At 51.5% G+C, this 19,959-nt stretch overlaps 1 protein-coding gene across 8 annotated transcripts in view; it reads left to right on the plus strand.

The window, feature by feature from the left end:
- The window catches only part of PCNT (pericentrin), a 127,992-nt gene that overhangs the window by 60,025 nt on the left and 48,008 nt on the right, over nucleotides 1-19,959 (plus strand). For 5 of the 8 annotated variants that reach the window (XR_012376999.1, XM_073888910.1, XM_073888913.1 and 2 more), the window contains 11 exons: nucleotides 989-1,138; nucleotides 4,961-5,112; nucleotides 9,233-9,393; nucleotides 9,590-9,828; nucleotides 11,357-11,519; nucleotides 12,056-12,268; nucleotides 17,762-17,991; nucleotides 18,796-18,912; nucleotides 19,014-19,033; nucleotides 19,158-19,245; nucleotides 19,729-19,935. Coding sequence is in view for 7 of the 8 variants with exons in the window: in XM_073888910.1 (XP_073745011.1) it covers nucleotides 989-1,138; nucleotides 4,961-5,112; nucleotides 9,233-9,393; nucleotides 9,590-9,828; nucleotides 11,357-11,519; nucleotides 12,056-12,268; nucleotides 17,762-17,991; nucleotides 18,796-18,912; nucleotides 19,014-19,033; nucleotides 19,158-19,245; nucleotides 19,729-19,935 (1,740 nt within the window). In the remaining variant the exon portion in view is untranslated. Of the gene's footprint in view, nucleotides 1-988; nucleotides 1,139-4,960; nucleotides 5,113-9,232; nucleotides 9,394-9,589; nucleotides 9,829-11,356; nucleotides 11,520-12,055; nucleotides 12,269-17,761; nucleotides 17,992-18,795; nucleotides 18,913-19,013; nucleotides 19,035-19,157; nucleotides 19,246-19,728; nucleotides 19,936-19,959 lie in introns of all 8 variants that reach the window. The other 3 variants (XM_073888911.1, XM_025863372.2, XM_025863374.2) reach the window with 3 other exon arrangements.

A 19,959-nucleotide genomic window follows, 5' to 3' on the forward strand; every position in this document is an offset into this window, starting at 1 on the left:
GAGCCGAAGGCAGACACTTAACAGCTGAGCCACCCAGGCGCCCCTAGTGTCTCCTTTTAAGTTTTATGTTTTCCTCTTATTGGCTCCAACTGTGATCAGTTTATCAGTTTCAGGCCACTGTGATGTTGAACAGTGGCTGCTGATGGATTTTGATAAATGGCCTGGGGATAGGATTGTTGACGAGTGAGCTCTGTGAGATCATCTTTGAGAATGGAGCTTTTTCAGTGAGCCGCAATATTGGCCAGTTAGTGACAGTTGGCGGGGTGGTGCTTTTGGGGAGATCCAAACCCATTTTGTCCCCCCAACCCTTATGACCGCTGTTTTCAAAGCTATACCAGAGATTGGAGTGATGGCCTTAGGGCAAGTTTAAATACCTCAAAGTTGCTGTTTTGATGGAGACTCAGACTTTGTCTGTAGTAAACTCCGGATTGTTACAAGTCTTTCTTAATTTCCAGAGCTCTGAAAAAGTTGATTTTTACAGTGTCAGTGTTCTCAGTGCTTTTATAGAGGAACACATTTTTGGAGGTCCTTATTCTGCCATTTTGGAAGTGCTGCCTCTGTATTTTTTTTCTTTTGTTTTAAGCTTATTTCATTAATATAATTTGTTAGGTGAGCCTTATGAGAAACAGTTTTTATTATTTAGAAAGAAAAAGGGTTTATGTTTTAAAACCAAAGGAATTTATGTTTCTAAATATCTTGGATTCTGATGGTCATGTTAGCCTGGTGATGGATCATTTCTTCATGTGATCATTTGGGAAAGGTAGCGAACTGTCTTCTTTATGTTCTGTATGAGGAGCACATTTGAATACATGTTCGCTGTGGGTAGTGGCTTTGTCCCTTTTGATCACTGCTCTTGGCACAGTATGGACTCAATAAATATTTGTTGAATGAACTGTGGTTTAGCAAACAGCAGAGAAATGGAACAAGCATAATTTTTAGAGCTTAGTGGCATTTTTGTTGTTTTTGTTAATAACGTACTTTTATACAGGGTGAATTTGAAAGTGAAAAGAAGAAAGTTGCTTTGCATGAAAAGGAGGAGATACATAGGCTGGAGTGTGAGCAAGCACAGTCTCTTTACCAGAAAGAGAAAGAGTCTTTGTTTCTGCAGCTTCAGGAGAAGAATAACCAAATTCTGCAGGTATGTGGCACATGTGTTTTCTTTGTTACTACTTTTTTGTGTGTGTGGTAAAATACGCATAACATAAAATTTACCATGTTAATCATTTTTAAATGTACAGTTCCGTGGTATTAACCCTATTCGCATGGTTGTGCACCTATCACCGCCATCCGTTTCTAGAACAGCTCATCATCGTCACAAGCAGAAACTCTACCCCCATCACACCCTAGCTCCCCATCTCCCTCCCTCCAGCCCCTGGCACCCACTCTTCTACTTTGTGCCTCGGTGAATTTGACCACTTCCGGGACCTCCTGTAAGTGGGATCATACAACATTTGTCCTCTTGTGTCTGGTTTATTTCACCCAGCGTAATGTCCGTGGGGTCCATGCATGTCAGAGTGTGGGTCAAAGCTTCCTGTTTTTTTGTGGCTGAATAATAAGTACTCCGTTACATAGAGATACCACATTGTATTTCTCTCTTCACGGATTTATCTGCCGATAGACCTCTAGATGTTTGTTTCTCCCTCTTGGCTGTTATGAATAGTGTTACTACATGTACAAGTACTGTTGCAGTCCCTGCTGTCAGTTCTGGGGTGTGCGTCTAGGAACAGGATTGCTGGGTCATATGGCGACCCTGTCTGTGTCTTGAGGGGTTGCCATACTGTCTTCACACCGGAAGCCCCATCTTAGGTTCCTTCCAGCTGTGCACAGGGCTCCAGTTTCTCCACACCCTCACCAGCACTCGTTTGCCACCTTCTCTGTTTATAATCGCCACCATAGCGGGTGCGATGTGGGATCTCGTCGGTCTCATCGTGGTTTTGATGTGCATTTCCCTGATGATGAGTGATGTGGAGCATCTTTTCATGAGCTTATTGGCCATTTGTATGTCTTTGAAGAAATGTCTGTTCAGGTTCTTTGACGGTTTTTGAATTGGGTTTGGTTTTTGTTGTTGAGTTCATTATTTCCTTTGTAAGTATAGATGTATTATTTATACTATTTTCTTTTTTTTTTTTTCAAGTGAGCTCCACACACAATGTGGGGCTTGAACTCATGACCCTGAGATCAAGAGTCATATGCTCTACCAGCTGAGCCAGCCAGGTGCCCCTATTTATACTGTTTTTTGAGATAGTCCCACAATGTAGACCTTTCAGGATTGTAATAATCATGTTTCCTTTTCTTTTTTTTTTTTTTTTTAAGATTTTATTAACTTATTTGACAGAGAGAGATAGTGAGTGAGAGAGAGAGCACAGGCAGGGGGAGCAGCAGCGGGAGAGGGAGAAGCAGGCTTCCCGCGGAGCAGGAAGCCCGACGCGGGGCTCGATCCCAGGACCCTGGGATCATGACCTGAGCCGAAGGCAGCCGCTCAATGACTGAGCCACTCAGGCGCCCCCAGAAAAAACGTTTTGTTAAGATGTTTATTTGTACTTCTTTTTTGATCAGTGTTGCTAGAGGTGTATCTATTAGGTTTTTTCCCCAGTCACCATGCACTTTTTTGTGAAAGGGAGGGAGCAGGACGGGCAGAGGGAAGGTCTGTCCCATAGGCTCAAAGACTGGGACCAGCCACTGCGGTGGCCTGTAAACTGCTGGCCGTCACAGGTGTGGCTACCTCACCCCGCAGCCGATGTGGGAATGGGGCTCCGTGCTGCGCATCCGGCAGGAATCTGCCGTCTGTTCACACCCCACCAGCTGGGGCCACACCATGCCTGGAGCCATCTACGCACCGCTTTCCTGTGCTGGCAGCATTTGGGTTCACTGTTCATCTTCTCTTTTGTTTGTTTTTGATCCTTGTTTGCCATCTTGGTGTGACATAACCAGTGGTTTATAATTTCCCTACAAGCATAGCACTGAAATTATGTTTACAGTTTGCTTTCGTTCCTGTAAGAAGGGGTTTCAAAATTACACTCTTATTTTATCTGATCTTTGTTTCTTTTTTGTACTTTCTAACGTTTTATGGGTGCCACTCTGGTATTCTCTTACCAATTTTCTGCCCCATGCAAACCTGCTTTTCCTGCTCCTGGATGAAAAGATGTCCATGCCAGCTGGGTGTGCCCCAGGCACACGGCTTTTCCGCTTGCAGTCCACTTGCTTTTGGGCTCCACCTGTCTGATCCTGAGCTAGAGGTGTTAGGCATGTCACTCATTGGCTGGTCCACTGCCCACAGCAGCTGTGAGCACCCATTGTTCTTGATTCTTGACAGTGGTGTGGGACAGGCGTACGGTCTGCCTGTCTCTCTGCTGCATGTGTGTGCAGTCATGCCCTGTCATGTTTCCATTTAAAGCAACTTGGTCACAGTACATTATTTTACATAAATGGCAGTAGTTTTTTAAATCTCCACTTAAAAGGCCTTGTGTCTGAGTCTGAGGTCATAAGAGGATATGAATACATGTATGAAAACAGGGCAGAACGTCTAGCCCACAGCCTTCAGCGTTGGCGTCAGGAATCCCCTTTAATGTTGCTGGGCCAGTTGCATTAAATATCGAACATGAAATATTCCTGGATTTCCTTTAGCCTAACATCAGACCCAGAAATGTAATCAAATGAAAAGGCTCAAAAGTCCTAACAGCACAAATCATCGAGTCCCCCCAGACCACAGGATCAGAGCAGGCTGAGCTTCCCAGTTCTAGAACATGGCGTCGTGCCAGGGGCGCCATTGGAAGAAATACAGGATGTGTGTTGCATTGGTAACTAGAATCGACTGGCTCCGGTTTTAAAGCTTTGCCTTTGAAGTATGAATGTTCTAGGAGAGAAGGTGCCACCAGGAAGGCTAGAGTAGCGGTAAGTCAAAAGCTCAACTCAGAAATAGCTGGAATTAGCTGCAGCCTCTGAGAGATCTGTCTCCATGAACCACTCAGCCTTTGGCTACTGCCGCCACTATAATGAAGCACGGGGTGCCGACGCAAGTGGGGTAACAGCCCATTGGCAACAAGATTACATGTAGCTGATTCTGCAGAAGGTTTCTGTTAATCACAGCAAACACCCACAGGAACACAGGGGACTTTTTTTTATTAGAGTTAAGCATAGCTCTCCTTCTTCCCCTGCATCACACCTTGGCAGTGTTTAACATAAAACAAGATGCCCATGTTCTTGTCAGTAAACTCAACCAGCCCTGAAAAATCACGGTGGTTGGCAGTGGGCTCAGGTCACTCTGTTGCTGGGAAGACACACTTGTCATTTCACTAAGCTGCATGACAAAACCACAATGACCTGTGGCCAGTGCTCAGGAGCCTGGGGAGCCTATGGTAGCCAGGGATGCCCAGGGCAGCTGGTGCCACCCAGCCGACCAGCCCACTGAGACCCCATGATTGTTGACTTTTTTTTTTTTTAAGATTTGTTTATTTAGAGAGAGAGCGCATGCACCAGTAGGAGGGGCAGAGGGAGAGAGAGAATCTCAAGCAGCCTCCATGCCGAGCACAGAGCCTGATTGGGGCTCTATCCCAGGACCCTGAGATCACGACCTGAGCCAAAACCGAGTTGGATGCTCAACTGACTGCACCACCCAGGCGCCTCTCTTGGCTCTTTTTTCAAGGAGAAATATATAAGCATGATCTTCACTTGCCTGGAAACTAATATTTATTCTAAATGACCATAAAAGAGATTTTGAGTTCTTATTCATGAGAATAATGTCTGGTGAATTTGCCCCTTCCCCTGGTGCCTGGGGCAGGCTAGAATGCTTATGTATTCTGTTTTTGTAGGCAATGAATAATGGTGGGGGTGGGGGGACTCTGTTAGTAATTTTCACCTTTAATCACTGTCATACTTTGCCATATTTGTTAACTGGGATGATGAGTGTTTCTTACAGAAGTTTATTGCTAAAAATAAAGCTGTAACAATTTTTCCTCAACAGCTGAAAGACCAAATTTTACTCTTAAGTCACGAGGTGGAAGAGTGCCGTTGCGAACTGGAGAAGCTACAGCAAAGACGTGAAAGGGAAAACCAGGAAGGCACCAATCTCATCTCGATGCTCAAGTCTGACATGGACCTGTCTGCCCGCGAAAGGTCAGTCCCACTCCTCTGTCACCTCCGCCCTAGCGCACAGAGATGCTGGGCAGGATGGAACCCTGTGCCACGTCCTTCTCATTCAGAAAGACTTTAAACATCAAGAAAAGTACTGAGTGATGTAAGATGCCTATATACCTGCCACTCACTTTGCCAAATCTTCACATTTTGCCAGACTGTAAAATGTGATGCTATAATGTGGTGTTAACCTTAAAATTAAATTGCCAGGTTTTTGTTCATTTGTTTTCCTAGCAACAGGTGGGCTTATTCAGGAATAACAGAATCGCAGCCCAGGACACACTGGCTGGTGCATCACCGGGAGCGAGGCTGGAGAGCGCGGGGAAGCTCTTTTATGGGGGGGGGGGGCTGGGACTGTTGTAAACAGAAAGTCCATTGCCAGTAAACTGGGTGTTGAAAGCGTAGTGGTTTCTCATTGGCTGAGTTGTGATTGGCTCCCATTGGCTAAGCTGTTGCTGGGCAGAAGGAAACCTGCTTCCTCCTGTCGGTACAGTAATGTGGAATCTGGTAGAAGTGCCTCTTGCTGACGGGTCTGCGGCCGGTAGGGCTTGAGAGCGCCCCCTGCTGGCTTCCTGACCCATTCTAATCGGGTTTTCTTTTAATTTTTACAACTTGCCCCTTTTGAGCAGGATCTTTCCTTGAAAGCATTGCTGATCAAGAGTCAGGTGTTTCATATTTAGTGGTCTTGTCCCTCAGTGCCAGGAAGGACTTTCCTGGTTGTCCTACATCAGAAAATGCTGGCTGGAGGGGCCCTGGGTGGCTCAGTCGGTGAAGCGTCTGCCTCCGGCTCAGGGCATGACCCCAGGGTCCTGGGATCGAGCCCTGCATCGGGCTCCCTGCTCGGCGGGGAGCCTGCTTCTCCCTCTGCCCCTCCCCCTGCTTGTGCTCTTGCTCTCCTGCTTGCTCTATCAAATAAATAAATAAAACTGTTTTTCTTTCAAGACTGGCTAGAGGGCTGGAGGCGACTGGGGTCACACCCTGCCCCACCCCCAGTGTCCTGGCTCTTTGCAGCCGCAGAAGCTATAAGTCTTTTGGTTTTGTTTAGGGGCCTTTACTTGTCAGATTTGAAAGTTGAGGATTTTAGCAGTGTTTTAGGTGACTCATGTAGGATGTAGGCAGCTGGTTTGCCATAGTCACCAAATCTGGAGTGGGCAGTTTCCCATTCTGTCCTGGTCATTTTTTAAGAGAAAGATCCCAGTTCAGCCTGTTAAAAAAGAGAGTTAAATGCTACCCAGCTGGATTCAACATCTAAAGAAAGACTAGAATGGTCTCAAAAGACCATTTGGAGTCCATTGTAACGGTCATGAAGAGGTGTATTAGGCTTTTGTGTACGAGCCTGAGTTTTGTCCCAATCAGCAGGCTTAGGAAAAGCTACCGTACCTGCTCAGTGATTTCCAGCATGTATTCTAGCATCCTGACCGAAGTTGATGCTAGATTCTCTAATCCCCCTTGGGATGTTTCCTTTGGGCTAGTTTTATCCAGTGCTTGGCGTGGCCCTCACCAACAAGCATGTGGACTAACAGATATAAATGTGAGAAACCAGGTTGGTAAGTTTGACTAACTCTGCTAAATTCTTCAGCAAACCTATCGGAGCCCTTAGTTACTTTAGGAAACTCTTTTTAACTGTGGCTCGCAATTTGGTCTTGTCCAGAGAACATAAGAAGCTTGAGGTCTGTGCAGATCCTCAGAAGACTTTAGAGAGGCAGGTTTTAATAGGTTGAGGAGAGGAGGGATGGGGAAGAAGGTCAGAGGAAAAGGAAGCCTGGCAGAGAGAATAGAGGACAATGGCTCTGGGGGCAGGACCCCAGTACTAGTTCGTCCCAGCAAGGGGATGGGCGGAAGCTCAAGAGGCCTCAGAAGCCATTCTGACTTCTTTTAATTGCTTGCCTCAGTTCATTTATTTTTTTATTTATATTTTTTAAAGATTTTATTTATTTATTAGAGCGCACAGTAGGCAGAGCTGCAGGCAAAGGGAGAAGCAGGCTTCCCGCCGAGCAGGGAGCCCAATGTGGGGCTCGATCCCAGGACCCTGGGACCATGACCTGAGCCGAAGGCAGACTCTTAACTGACTGAGCCACCCAGGCATCCCAATTTGCCTCAGTTTAGAAATATTTTGTAAAGAAGCAAACAATTCCGAAAACATCTGGAAGCCTCAAGATACCATTTAAAATAGGCATCCCATTGAGGTTTTTTTTTTTTTCCTTTTGGTAAAGAGCCAGGGCTTTTTAATTTAATTTTGAGTAAAAAGTTTAGGGAGATCAAAAGTTCCTCGTAATGGCCATCAAAGTCCTAAATTAACTTCTGGTTAAGTCAGTCCACTTAGTTATAAACGCGCATCATTTTTAAGCATGAAACCAGCTGGCGTCCCAGTAGCAAACATTTTGCAAATGTCTCTTTGGCCCGACTGTGGTGGCCTCCCATTGGCTGGGCTTTGATGGGGGGGATGGGGTGGGGAGAGGAAGAACCTTTCCTCCCACTGGGTTGGTAAAGACCCATGTGCCAGGTGCTTCTTCCTGCCGGTCCGCTCCCCCCTGCTGGCCTGGCCCTGCTGTAAATGTGATGTCCCTTTAGAGTTTTTTATAGTGGGCGCCAGTACTGATCTGTCCCTTTGTTGTCTTTGTTTGGGAGTCTTATTTAAGAAGTCCCTACTCTGGCACCATACAGATCTTCTCTCTTTTGGGGTCTCAGACTTTGATTTCTGCTTTTGGTGTAGGGCTGGAGTGTGCCTGGGGCTGTGGCATTACCCGTGTGTTTGTACCCGACGTCAGGACAGTCTGAGCACCTAGCTCAGCACCATGTGTTGGCGGGTGCAGCTGGTGCAGTCCTTTCTCTGGGCCCTTTCCCCGTGTTCTGTCCACTGCGTGCAGCGCCTAGCAGTCCTGTTGCTCTCTGCTGAAGCCCCGGACCCCGTCCACAGCAGCTCCTGTGCAGGTGTGCACCCTTGAGGGTCAGGAGAAACCAGCTTGGGCCAGCCAGGCCTTGCTCAGCCCTGAGCTGGATGTGCAGAGAATGAGCATCCTTCTCACTCTGTCTAGACCTCCTTGAGTTCTTCTGCATGGTTTCCGAGCTCTCCACGGAGACCCTGTGAGCCTTTTTAGCACCTGTTTACAGCTGCTTGTGGGCTGGGTGGTGACGCCTCCGTCACCCTCAGGCACCAGGGTGAGGACAGAGCACTGGCCCCACACGGGAGAGACATGGCAGAAAGCAGGCGATCCCAGGTGTCTGGGAGACCGTGGCCAGCTGGGTGAGCGGCGGCTGCAGACGCCCCGACACCCACGAGTGTTTGGCATTTTTGAGGATCATCCCTGGCCTGGACGGCGTGTGAGGAGGAGGCGGGGCCAGCTCTGAGGGGGACTCATGTTTTCTCAGAGGAGAGCTGACACCTGCGCTCCCTGACCCAGCATATCCGCGGTCATCCTCGCGCCTGCCCCTCCCCCACTGCCCCCACGGGGCCTTCTCGTCCTGTGCCTGCCTTGCCCTCTATCCTCAGGTCTCGGTCGCCACCTGTGGCGGCCTGGGCAGCAGCAGGGAGCCATTGGGCCCCCAGCTATCTGTATGCTCCATAGTCTGCCCCGCTGCTTCCTTCCCACCCACCCTTCCTGTGTCTCTCCCCTGGTGCCTTAGCCCTGTAAGGGGCAGCTCCCCATGTGTTTTGTTCAGTGATGTGTCCCCATGTTGGGAGCAGACCTTGTTCCGGGCCCACGAGGGGGATGCGAACCTGGGAATGGATGGGGGTGGATGAGCCTGTCTCCTGCCCACTTGGCCCTGGCATCTCCCCAGTGTGAGGACCCTGCACCAGCTCCAGCTTACACGCAGGCTGCAGCGCTTTGCCCCCAGCTATATCCTGGACAGGGTCACTGTGCTCTGGACGGACAGGGCCACGTTGGTGCCCCACTGTCCTCCTGAGGGTCAGGAAGGCTGTGAGTGGGGACAGGGACCCGCTAAAACTAGCAATAAGATGACGTCTTTTTTAAGTCAAGGGCAGCAGCCCAAAGGTTTGGTCTTGTTGGCAGAGCCGCCCTCTGGGCTGTGCCCCTCTTGTCTGAGTCAGACAGTCAGGGTCGTGGCTGACAGCCCACTCTCTGCTGTGTGCTTTGTTCAGGAGAGCGCTCCAAGATGCTCTGCGGAGGCTGCTCAGTTTATTTGGAGAAATGCTCAAGGCTGCCATCACCCTGAAGAGCCGGATCGGTGAGCGCGTGGGGCTCTGTCTGGAGGACGAGGGCCTGCCTGATGCGCAGCCCAGTGGCCAGGCCCTGTCTGCAGGTGAGTGCCAGGACAGCCCGGCGCCTGCAGCCCCTGGCGTGGGGCACCGGGTGCTGTCCTCCTTCCCTGTTGGGGCTGATGCTTGAGATGGGTCGTTGCCTTGGGGACATGGGTGTGCTTCTCCCTCAACAACACTGTCGTGTGAGCTTGCTTGCCACGCGGAATATGCAGGTTTCTGTGTGTGCTCACTTTGCAGTACCAGTGCTTGATGAGATGTGGCCTGGGTCCGAGGCAGCCCTGCTGGAGCTGGACAAAACTTTGTCTGAATTTGTGGAGATGTCTTCAGACGCTGAAATTAGCAGTCATATCTGTGAAAGCTTTTTCATGAGCCCAGAAAGTTCGCTGGAGTGTGAGCAGCCAATTAGGAGAATTTACCGGAGCCTTGGCCTGGCAGTGGATGGCCTGCTGGAGCTGGCTCTGGACTCCACCAGGCAGGTGAGACATGGCTCCGGGTGCTGTCTGTCCGTGGCCCTATTTTGGCTCCTGTTAGTGTTTCTCTTTTTCTGAGAAGGATAATGGGTTGAATAAGTGGATAGGTTGAATGGTTTGGTGGCATAAGCTTGATGGATGAGGATAGCACAGCTCCCAGGCGCTCCACTGGGCGCCGCACACACGTTTCTGATTCTCGACTGTAACCTGCAGGGTGAGAAGGGGAGTTGGCACTTTCCAGGTGGATCTGGCTCGCCTTGCTATTCTCTCCTCCTTTGGGCATTGGGGGCAGAAAATCAGTTCTGGGTGTGCACCTGCCTTCCTCTCATTTTGTTCGGATCTTCTGTTACTACCACTGATATTCTCCTGTGTGTTTTTCCTAAGCAGAGGTCTTTTCTGAACCGAAATTTTGGAAGCATTAGGCTTGCTGTCAGTGGAAAGTAAGAGCTGAGTGTCAGGTGAAGGACACATGGTTCGGTCTTTTGCCTTTACTCTGCTTTACCCTCTGCACTATTTTAATTTCACGTTGAATATATTTATGTTTAGAGATTATCACTAGTAAAGGGAATTATGTTTGTTAATCTTTTAGAACATTTTAGACAGGAAAGACCTTAAATATGAATGTATGAAAAGCAGTATGGAGATTCTTTTTCCCATTCAGCCCAATTAGAAAATAAGCATTTTTAGCCAAAACATTGCTGTTTACATCCCAGAAATCCTTGAGTAAGTTTTCCCCACCTGGTGAAGGTATGAGAAGAGGGAGCCTTGGGGCTGTTTTCAAGGGGAAACCCGTACATGCCCTCAGAGGCAGGGTCTGGGGAAGCTGGAGTTGCATTAAGTGGGAAGGAGGCGGAGAGGCCCAGTGTAGGTGCTCAGGTGTCTGTCGGCACGGCTGGGCGTAGGTGTTTGAATTCAGAGGTTCGTCTGGGGCCCCCAGCCTGTCGGTGGTGGGGAGCCTTGGGCTGGGCAGGGTGGGCACGGCTGCCGGGGGAGGAAGGTGAGATTGGAGCCTGGGACTGAACCAGGCCTGGGTGGCATCAGAGGGGGCCCGGAGGGGCCTTGTGGTGACTGAGTCAGGGAGGGTCTGCGGGTGGTAAGGACGCGTCAGGCCCCCTGCCCGCTGTGGTGACCGGCCCAAGGAGCCTGTCCTCCCACCCAGGGCCTCCCCGTCTCCTCCTCCACCTGTAGAGTGCCAGGTGGTCATCCCTGCCCAGGTTCTAGGATCTCAGCGGGCAGTTTCTGTGACCTTTGAAACGCACCTTCTCCTTAACAGCTTTATTTCGATAGTTCACAAACATGTAAATTTTCTGTGCGGCGTCGCATGTGTTTGTGTGCAGGATTTTTCCTTCTTGAAAATTGTGGAATGAGCAAATTTGTCCAGTAATTGTGACACAATATTGAACGTCAGTATCGTTTCTTACAGGATATCTGTCGTTTTGTCAGAATTCTACTTGTGTCAGAATTCTAATTCTGTTAGTGTTAACGTCAGCTTTATTTTAACGTGCAGTTCCGGTTTTCAAATGTGTTTTAACAGCTGGAGGAAGCACGTCAGATTCATTCTCGTTTTGAGAAGGAATTTAGCTGTAAGAACGAGGAGACCGCGCAGGTTGTTAGAAAGCACCAGGAGTTACTGGAGCGCCTGGATGAGGAGAACATGGCCCGCACGCGGCTGACGCTGGAGCTGCACCAGGCGCAGGGTGAGCGCCGGCCGCGGCCGGGGAAGGGCTGCAGGGGCCACACAGGCCAGAGGCATGAGGGAAGGGCAGGTGTTAGCAGAGGTTTTAAAAGCAAAATGTCAAACTAAAATAAGGCACGGTGTGAGGCCTCAGTGAAACAGCTTACAAGCGCAGTAGCGCCGCTCCCTGGGCTGACAGCCTCGGCCTTGCCTCATGTGGTGAGACGAGAGTGTCGGTCCTCCCTTCTCAGGCGGTGGGTGCCCCAGAAAGTGACATTCCTGGCCCCTCTGACCCCCACACTGCCGGTGTTGTGCACGCGTGGTGTGGGGTGTCTTGTACGTGGCCGCTCTAAGGCGTGTCACCTTGTCCAGTGGCTCCCGCGCCTCTTGGGTGCACCAGCCCTGTGCCGTCCATCCAGGAACGGGACACGGGCGTGACCACTCAGCTCTCACGTCCCATGGCTGACATCTTGCTGGGGCTGGGATGCCCTTGTCTGGCCCATCATTTTGCTCCTCCAGCAAGGCCTCAGCAGTTGGGTCTGTCCCCCGTCTCCTCAGGCATCATCGAAGGGTTCAAGGTGGAGAAGGCCAGCCTGCAGGAGGCTCTGGGCCAGAAGGAGACGGCTGAGCAGGGCCTCGCTGTCGAGCTGGAGAGCCTGAGGCAGCAGCTGGAGCGGGCGACCCAGCAGCAGGCAGAGCTGAAGGAGGAGAACTCTGCCCTGTGGACCCAAAAGGAGGCCTTGGCCGCAGAAGCGGAAGAGAGAGAAGCTGGTAAGAACTGCCGGCTCCGGGGTCGGAGGCGGGAGCTGCAAAGGGCGGGGCCAGGGGCAGCAGTCTTGATGCCTTCTGCCGATGCTCGCTCTGGTGGAGGGCAGAGGAAGGAAGGCAGGGGCCCTGCGCTGAGGGGCCTTGTGCGTGCCGGCTGGCGCAGCACCCCCCGCATTGCTACTCCGTGAGGCTGGTCGTCCTGGTGGCCACTGAACGCTCTTAGCTGTGTGAGGTCAGAATCACTTCTGGCAAACAGGAGCCTACTGAAAACGTCACTGTTGTCAGTACAAGACCTTTTCACTGTTTGAGGCAAATAGCCAAGACTGTGGGAAAATGCGGGCTACTTAGATTTTTATTTAAAATTTTAAAAAATCGTGTAACATTAACCTTAAGTAGGAAAACATAGTTGTAACGAAAGTTCGTTGTGATTTCAGGTAATTAGAGGTTTTATATTTAAAAGATTTCAAGTGTGAACAGTCAAAACGTGAAGAGTTCAGGTTGTTGAGTTGGCAGGTGGCAGTGTCCTCAGGGGCAGAATTGGAAGAAGCGGCTCTGCGTGGGTTCCCCAGAACCCTTGGCTTCTCCCCTGCTTCTCTCCCCACCTGCCCTCACCCCGGCCAGCTTCGGTGCGTGTCCCCTTGCTTCCACAAGCCTGGAGCGGGCCGCCCCTGCCTCCTGGGTTCTGGCTCAGATAGGTCGTAGTGCACAGGTCTCCTTTGTGGGACAGGCTTAGCTGTTTTTGTGCCATCCTGAACAAGTTGGGAAAGTCATTTTTCTTTCTTTTTAATTTCCCTCAATATACAACCAGCCCTTGGGGTTGCTGATCGTCGCCATTTTCTTTGTCTTCCACTCATTGGTTTTTGGCCTTGTCTTTATTCTTTCTGGCCGCCTTCGTCCTGTGAACTCTCTTGGGTGGGCGCTTACTCGTGCTAAGAGGCAGGTCCCACGGCCGTGGTTTCTTGAGGCAGAGTGAGTTGTCAGTGGCTCTTGGTTTCCACCCACGTGGGATGTTCCAGAAGGTCTGCATGTAATCATTCCAGACCTCTTCTTGCTTGGCTGTCTTTTGGTAACATCTTTCTACCTATACGTATCTCTGTTCCTTTTCCACTTTTTGAAGGATGTTGAAAACTTAACTCGGCTTTGTTTTTTCTCTTGTGTGTCATTTTCACCCTTTATTTTAAGTCTCTTTCCCCCTTCAGTTGTGTCTCTTGTGGATCTCATGTTAACGTGACTTCTGAGAAGCTGATGTGTGGTGTCTCCTATTGTGTTTTGTGGCTGTGCCCGCAGCCTCTCGGTCCACCTGCACTCTTCTGGTGACCTGTTCTCCTTCCCGTGTCCCTCTGGGTGGAAGGGACTTTCCTCTGCTGACCGTAAGCTGTGTATCCAGGTCTCCTTCTGTGTTTGCTCCTTCCTTGTTCATGCCAGTGTCTTATGTCCCCAGCCCTGAGCCTGTCCCGTTCTCCTCTGCTCTCGTCTCTGCCTGGTGCCCAGCCACCTTAGTGTCAAGCGAGGCTCCATTCATGCGTGAGAGCATGTGTGCACGTGGGCAGTTGCGTTAGCAAGCATATGTGTGAGCGAGCCTGTGAGCCTGGGCATGCACCTGTGTGTGTGTGTGAATGTGTGAGTGGGTGTGCACCTGTGTGAGAGCAAGCCTGCGTGTGAGCCTGTATGAGCACGAGTGTGGGCATGTTCCTGTGTGAGCACGTGTGTGTGGGCGTGCAGTCTGTGGGCGTGCACCTGTGTGAGTGAGCACGTGAGTGTGGGCGTGCACCTGTGTGAGTGAGCACATGAGTGTGGGCGTGCACCTGTGTGAGTGAGCACGTGAGTGTGGGCGTGCACCTGTGTGAGTGAGCACGTGAGTGTGGGTGTGCACCTGTGTGAATGAGCATGTGAGTGTGGGTGTGCACCTGTGAGTGTGGGCGTGCACCTGTGTGAGTGAGCACGTGTGTGGGCGTGCACCTGTGTGAGCATGTGAGTGGGTGTGCACCTATGTGAATGAGCACATGAGTGTGGGCGTGCACCTGTGTGAGAGTGAGCATGTGAATGTGGGTGTGCACCTCTGAGTGTAGGTGTGCACCTGTGTGGGCGTGCACCCATGTGAGAGTGAGCATGTGTGTGTGTGCACCTGTGTGAGCATGTGAGTGTGGGTGTGCACCTGTGAGTGAGCACATGAGTGTGGGCGTGCACCTGTGAGTGTGGGTGTGCACCTGGGTGAGTGAGCATGTGAGTGTGGGTGTGCACCTCCGAGTGTGGGTGTGCACCTGTGTGAGAGTGAGCATGTGAGTGTGGGTGTGCATCTCCGAGTGTAGGTGTGCACCTGTGTGAGCACGTGAGTGTGGGCGTGCACCTGTGTGAGTGAGCACGTGTGTGGGGTGTGCACCTCCGAGTGTGGGTGTGCACCTGTGAGTGTGGGCGTGCACCTGTGTGAGTGAGCACGTGAGCGTGCACGTGCACCTGTGTGAGCACGTGTGTGGGGTGTGCACCTCCGAGTGTGGGTGTGCACCTGTGTGAGAGTGAGCACGGGAGTGTGAGCAGGCACGTGTGTGGGGGTGAGCGAGCACGTGTGCTCTGTGGATTCTGTGCCTTGTGCAGGACCCCTTCTGCTCATTCTCAGCTGTTACTGCCCCAGCCTGAGGGTCTGTGGGGTGGCCGGACCCACACCCCATCCACTGAGTTTACCACTATAAACCTGTGTACTTCCGGAGTGTGAGGACTTTAGAGCTGGGGTCTGAGCAGCTGAGCAGCGGCATAGCCCGGAGCTGGGAGCAGCCTCATCTTCACTCCCTGAGGCCTGAGTGGCCCTACCTCTGTGAGGTGCATCCCCAGCGGCTCGGCCGTGCCTGGGCCTGGATCCTCCTGCATGTCTTCCCGAGGCTGTGGACACAGCTGCCCTTCTGTGTCTCTGGTTGCCCCTGCGCCCAGAGCCCTGGGACTCCTTGGCAGAAGTGAGAGCGAGGCCAGTCTTTGCTGCTTCCCTTTGTCACTCCTCTGGGGTCCTCTGGGCTCCTTGGTTGGCTTTCTTCTTACGTTGTTTGCTCCAGCTGAATTTCTTCTCTGATCTCTCTTCCTCTCCTTTCACCCACCCACACAATTCTGTGCTTCCATTTCAGGACTCACGCATGCTTACGTTGTTTAAAATTCTGTCCAGGGCGCCTGGTGGGCGTGTAGGCATCAGACTCTTGGTTTCGGCTCAGGTCAGGATCTCAGGGTGGTGAGATCGAGCCCCGCGTTGGGCTCCATGCTCAGCGGGGAGTCTGCTTCTCTCCCTCTGCCCCTCCCCCTGCTCACACTCATGCGCTTGTGTGCGCATTCTCTCTCTCCCCATCTCTCTCAAATAAGTAAATCTTTAAAAATAAACAAATAAAATGCTGCCCATCTGCACAGCACCTCCTGACCTTCCCTGACCACGGGCTTCCCCAGCTACGGTCCAGGGTGTGGTCCTGATTCTGCCTGGGTCCTCGTGAATGTTGACCAACTTTCTAAGAGCTTTTGGAAGTCCTTGCACCTTGTGGGGAAATTCAGCTCTGCCTCGCCTGTTTGCAGGGGTGTGGCATGTTTCGTGGCTGTTTTCAGGGCAGCGCCTTCTATCTTGTGGGGTTTTTGTCTCCTTTAAAAGTCAGTGCCATATTCTTGGCATCCAGGACCTGCTGCAAACCAAAGGCAACTAGTCTGCCCGGGCTGCCCTCACAGAATAGTGCAGATGGGTACAACCAGCGGACGCTTGTGCCCTCCGTCCTGGAGGTGCAAGTCCATGATAAAGGCGCTGGCACGCCGCCCTCTGATGAGCGCCAGTCTCTTGGCTGTGTGCTTCCATGCAGAAGGGGCTGGGCGCTCCCTGGGGCCTCTGGGAAGGCTCAGATCCCATTTGTGAGGCTCAACGTACGGATGTTGGGGGGACACAGGTGTTCAAACCATCGGGGTGGCGTTACGGAAAAGCGTGGATGTTTGAGACTGTCCAGGACCACAGACGTGCCCTGGAATCCTGCTGACTAACTTTCTGTCTCCACGTCTGAAAATGCTGTATTTTCATTCATAGGCACTCCTGTTCCCATAGCACACGAGGACTCAGGTTTGTAAACTCAGTCCAGTGATTGCTGTGTGAGACGAGTGATGTCTGCACCAGATTGCCCCAGTTTTTTACTAAAGAGGAAAAATACTTCAAGGCTTTTGTGGCAAACTTTAACAAAAATACCAACTTTTAACCTTCTGAATTGATACATGAACATGCACAAGCATTTGTCCAGTGCTGCTCTGTGGTTAGTGAGCTACGGCCTGTGCAGCTTTGCAGGGAGCCACGTCTGGTGGTAGATGCGTTGCCCTGGGCCGGGGGCCAGCTCTGGGGGCCCCGGAAGTCTTGAGGGAGGGGCTCAGGGACCCCGAGTGGAGCTCCTGGGCCACTCTGACTTCATAGGTGGCCCTCAGCGTGGCCTGAATGGCCACATGACACCTTCCCCTCAATACCACCTGCATGGGGCCACGTGTGCTGTGGTGGGTGCCCTTCGTCCAGCATGTGGCCCTGAGGATGGTGCTGTCTGGGTGGCTCCAGGGGTGGGAATGACCTTGTTCTAATTGCATGTTTAAGGTAATTTACCCTCGGTGCTGACTTACTAGCATGAGAATCGATTGGGAACGTTCTATTAGTGGTGACGGTAGTTTGGCGTAAAAGACGGACAGATTTTTATAAAACAAAAGGAGTTTTGAAAGCTAGTAAGATGTAATTAAAACAAGAAATTAGCATTTCAGTTTGGGGATAGTTTGAACACTTCAGGATTCATCAGAGGCAAGCCTCCTTTTATTATAGATGCTTATGAAATTTACAGTTTCCATTTGGGTTATGGCCTTATCATCCAGTTAATTTTAGATTGGCTTTTGACATACTGATGGCTGGACCCTTTTCCTCCAAGATGCTGTCACAGCCCTGGGTGCCCAAGGAGGGAGCATGTTATACATCGAGGCTCGTGTTCTCTCTGATGGAAGTTTTAAGCTATATATTTCTTCCATACTGGAGAATATATGTAACGTAATTCCTAGAAAATTAACAGATGTGTCTTTTGGAAATACCATGATACAGTCTTCTCGGACTTCAAAGTTTTTTATTTTAGGCAATCTTAATTTAAAAGATTTATATATATTTTTTCTTCCTTCTGAAGCACTTGACTTTATTTTCAGGGGGTATTTGGCTAAATGCTGGCTGTTAGGGTGTGGGCTTAGTGTCGGACAGGACACAGGCTCACACTGGCTTGCAAGTGCATGTTCTTCCCCGGAGGTGTCACCTTGTTTCCGTGGGTTGGGGTCTGGAAGCCTTGGGGACGCTGCGCCCCTGCCCCCTGGCCAGGCTTTGGGCTGGGGCTTCCAGGGAGGCTGGACATGTGTGTGCTCTCTTCCCGGAGGGCCCTGTCGTGTGGGGCACCTGTCGTGCATGCTTCATGCCTCTGCTTTAGCCCAGTACCCTCCCTGATCCGCGGGGCTCTTCTTCCTTTTCCTTTGTATCTTTAGCTCTTCGTAGGGAAGTGGAATGTCTGACCCAGGAGCAGTCGGAGGCCAGGAAGCAGTCTGAGAGAGACCGCGCAGCTCTGCTCTCCCAGATGAAGGTTTTCGAGGCTGAGCTGGAGGAACAGCTATCCCGGCATGAAGCGTGTGCCAAGCAGGCTGAGGAGCTCTCTTCGCTGAAGCAGCAGATGGTGGCTCTGGACAAGCACCTGCGGAGCCAGCGCCAGTTCATGGACGTAAGCATCTTGACTACGTTTTATTTGCGTCCCTGGAAGTCATCTTCGTAGTGTGAGCTTCCCTGACACAGCGTTGGGGCTGATTCATGGCCAGGTTGTTGTGGTCCCTTTGCTTCTCCGTGCACGTCTTGGGGGTTGTCGACGTGTTCCTGTGAGTGGCCTGGAGGGCCCTCCGACAGCCCACATTGCAGGCCCTGCATGCCCAGCACTCCTCCCCAGTCAGGCCCGAGCTGTCTGCTGTCTGTCCTTTCTTTCTTTCGTTCTTTTGTTCTTTCGTTCCTTCTCTCTCTCTTCTTCTCTCTTTCTCTTTCTTTCTGATTTTATTTATTTATTTGAGAGCAAGAGAGAGCACAAGCAGGGTCCCCGCTGAGCAGGGATCCCGACGTGGGGCTCAACCCCAGGACCCTGGGATCATGACCTGAGCTGAAGGCAGACACCATGCCTCACTGACTGAGCCACCCAGGCGCCCCGTGGCTGTTCTTTCTGTCCACGTTCCCCAGGCGCCCCGTGGCTGTTCTTTCTGTCCACGTTCCACAAGTTCCCTCTCATTGTGCCTGCAGGGTCACCCCTTCATTTAGCTCCGTTCACAGAGTGCCTGTGACTGGGAGCCCACTTCCTGGCTAGTGGACGCATGTGGGAAGGAGCAGGGCTGGCTGCAGTGTGAGAGGCCTGCTGGGCAGTCAGCGTCTGAGCGGGCGGTCTCCTCTCCCGGCCTCGTGCCTTCCCCCTTCCCTGTGGAGGGAGCAGTGCTGTGTCCCGTCAGCGCTTCTGAGATGTCCAAGCCAACTGCTTCTCTCTCCGCAGGAGCAGGCTGTTGACAGGGAACACGAGCGGGAGGAGTTCCAGCAGGAGATCCAGAGGCTGGAGGAGCAGCTCCGACAGGCGACCCGGCCACGGCCCCAGGGCCCCTGCGTCCGCGACGTAAGTAAGCACGCCCCTGGCAGTACCTGTCCAGCACCCGTTCTGTAGGCTGGCTTAACCTTTTGAATGATTTTTTCTTTCCATGTACATGAAAATGACAGCAGGAGCCACTGTATGAGCAGGTACAGCATGTCGTGGGTCTGCATGGTGGGCGTGCCCCTCCGTCCCCCCCCCAGCACCACCGGTGGGAGGGCTATTGCATGCGGGCCTGTTTCTTGCTTGTTTTTCCTGCTTCTTTCTGCTTGGAGCTGGACCTGCCTGGCTTGGCTGTGGTGGATTTGCTTCTTTTCAAACATTGAGCCCTTTGAGATGATCGTGGGTTCATTTTCAGGCGTAAGCAGTCAGACAGACACCCCATGCACCCTTCACCCAGGTCCGCAGGGTGACTCCCATAGGGGTAGAGCCCACAGCACCATGTGGGGTCACCTCCCACCCACACACCTGTCCTCTTGCTGGACAGTTACACAAGCGGACCAAGCAGTGTGAGTCCGTCTGGGACTGACCTTCACCTGGCTCAACTCTGGACCCCGCCTGGGGTGCCACCGTGCCTGGCTCTTTTCTCGTTTATTGCCCAGTGCTTTTCTACTGACAAAATTAACTTTATTTTACTAATACATTTTGCATTCATGTTTTTCTGCGTCTCTCCTGAGAGAATGCCTGCGTCACAGTCTCACCATGATCTCTCACCCGTCTCCTGGTGCCACCTCCCCGTGGACAAGCTCGCCAGGGGTCGGTGTTCACTCAGCCGTGGCCTGTGCTTTCTTGGAAGATCACTGTTTTCACTATTGTATTTTTCAAGCATTTTTGTTGCCTTAGGTTGAATTGTTACAAGAACAGTTGAGAGAGAAATCAGATGGGTTTAATGAGTTGGTTATAAAGAAAGAGTTGGCGGACAGAAAAATGTTAATCCAGGAAGAGGAAATCAAACGTCTGGAGGAGACGAATGTCAGCTGCAGAAGAGAGGCGGCCCAGCTGCGGGAGGAGCTGGAGAAGCAGAGGGACGCCGTGAAAGCCTTGCAGCAGGTAGCCGCCTGTGCCTTGCTGGGG

This window comes from Callorhinus ursinus, unplaced genomic scaffold (assembly GCF_003265705.2).
Source record: "Callorhinus ursinus isolate GAN/ISIS: 27379988/994484 unplaced genomic scaffold, GSC_fseal_2.0 scaffold98, whole genome shotgun sequence".
Classification (NCBI taxonomy): Eukaryota; Metazoa; Chordata; class Mammalia; order Carnivora; family Otariidae; genus Callorhinus; species Callorhinus ursinus.